The sequence below is a fragment of the Acanthisitta chloris genome, unplaced genomic scaffold (assembly GCF_000695815.1).
Source record: "Acanthisitta chloris isolate BGI_N310 unplaced genomic scaffold, ASM69581v1 scaffold5139, whole genome shotgun sequence".
Classification (NCBI taxonomy): Eukaryota; Metazoa; Chordata; class Aves; order Passeriformes; family Acanthisittidae; genus Acanthisitta; species Acanthisitta chloris.
Window position 1 is genome coordinate 246 of NW_008690699.1, and position 1,232 is coordinate 1,477.

General features: G+C 55.3%; 1 protein-coding gene across 1 annotated transcript in view; it reads right to left on the reverse strand.

Moving 5' to 3' along the window:
• Window positions 1–501: 501 nt before the first annotated feature.
• Window positions 502–1,232, reverse strand: part of SLC35F6 (solute carrier family 35, member F6) — a gene marked incomplete at both ends in the record, with an annotated part of 1,633 nt that continues 902 nt past the window's right edge. The window contains one exon of the mRNA XM_009081906.1: window positions 502–714. Coding sequence (XP_009080154.1) covers window positions 502–714 — 213 coding nt within the window. The remainder of the gene's footprint in view (window positions 715–1,232) is intronic.

Consider the following 1,232-nt stretch of genomic DNA (forward strand, 5'->3'; position numbering starts at 1 on the left):
GAGGGAGAGGAGGGAGGGGGAGAAAAGACAAGGGGGAAAAACAAGGAAGGGGGAAAGAAAACAGGGAAGGAGAGGAAGAAGAGGAAGGGGGGAAGAGAAAAGAAAAAGATGAGGAGGAAGAAGACAGGGGGAGAAGGCAAGGAATGGGGGGAAAGAAGAAGAGGAAGGAGGGGGAAAGAAGATGAGGAAGGGGGGGAGAAGAAGACAGGAAAAGAGAGGGAAGAAGATGAGGAAGGGGGGAAGGAAGACAAGGAAGGTGTGGGAAGAAGACAAGGCAGAGTGGGGAAAGAAGACAGCGAGGTGGGAGAAGATGACGAGGAAATGAGGGGACAAGGCAAGTAAGGGAGGGACAAAGAAGACAAGGAGGAGGGGAAGGAATGCAAGGAAGGGGGAACAAGCCCAGGAAGGGGAGGCTGAGCCCCCACCTCGCTTCCCCCAGGAAGAGCCCCACAGGGTGTCCCTGCCCCACGGCCACAGCAGCTGTCCCAGTGCCCCCAGTACCTGTGAGCACCTCGCTGAGCTTGTGCTGGTGGCTGGAGGAGCCATGCAGGTCTGCCAGCCCCACCAGCACCAGCCCCACAATGGTGACCAGGATGCCCAACCACTGGTTCCACTCCAGTTTCCTGCCCAGGAAGGCCACGGAGAGGAGCCCAGTGAAGATGATCACGGAGCCGCGGAGCATCTGGAAGCTGGAGGCGCTGGTCATGTTCAAAGCTGTGTGTGGAGAATGAGGCTGAGACCAGGCACAACTCATTGCACGAGTGGAAAGAGTTGGCTCAAGCCCTTTCAGCCTCTTTAGAGGCAAAAATACCCCCCAAATTCCATGTTCCATGAAACATGGTCCCCAGTTTCCTGCCCTCTTCCCCCTTCCTTGTCTTTTCACTTCCTTCCTTGGCTTGCTACCCCCTTCCTTGTCTTCTTTCCCTCCTTTTCCTTGTCTTCTTTGCCTCCCATCCTCATCTTCTTTGTCCCTCTCATCTTCTTTCCCCCCATTCTTTGCCTTCTCCCCTCTTTCCCAGGCTTCTTTTCCCCTTTCTTTGTCTTCCTTCCCTTCCCTTCCTGGGTTTCTTCCCCTCCTTCCTTCTTTCCCCCCTCCTCCTCCCTTTCCCCCCTTCCTTCTGCCTTTCCTCCTTCCTCCTCTTCTTTCATCCTTCCTCCTCCCTTTCCCCCTTCTTCCTCTTTCCCCTTTTCCCCCCTTTTCTTTCCCCCTTCCTCCTCTTCTTTCCACCTTC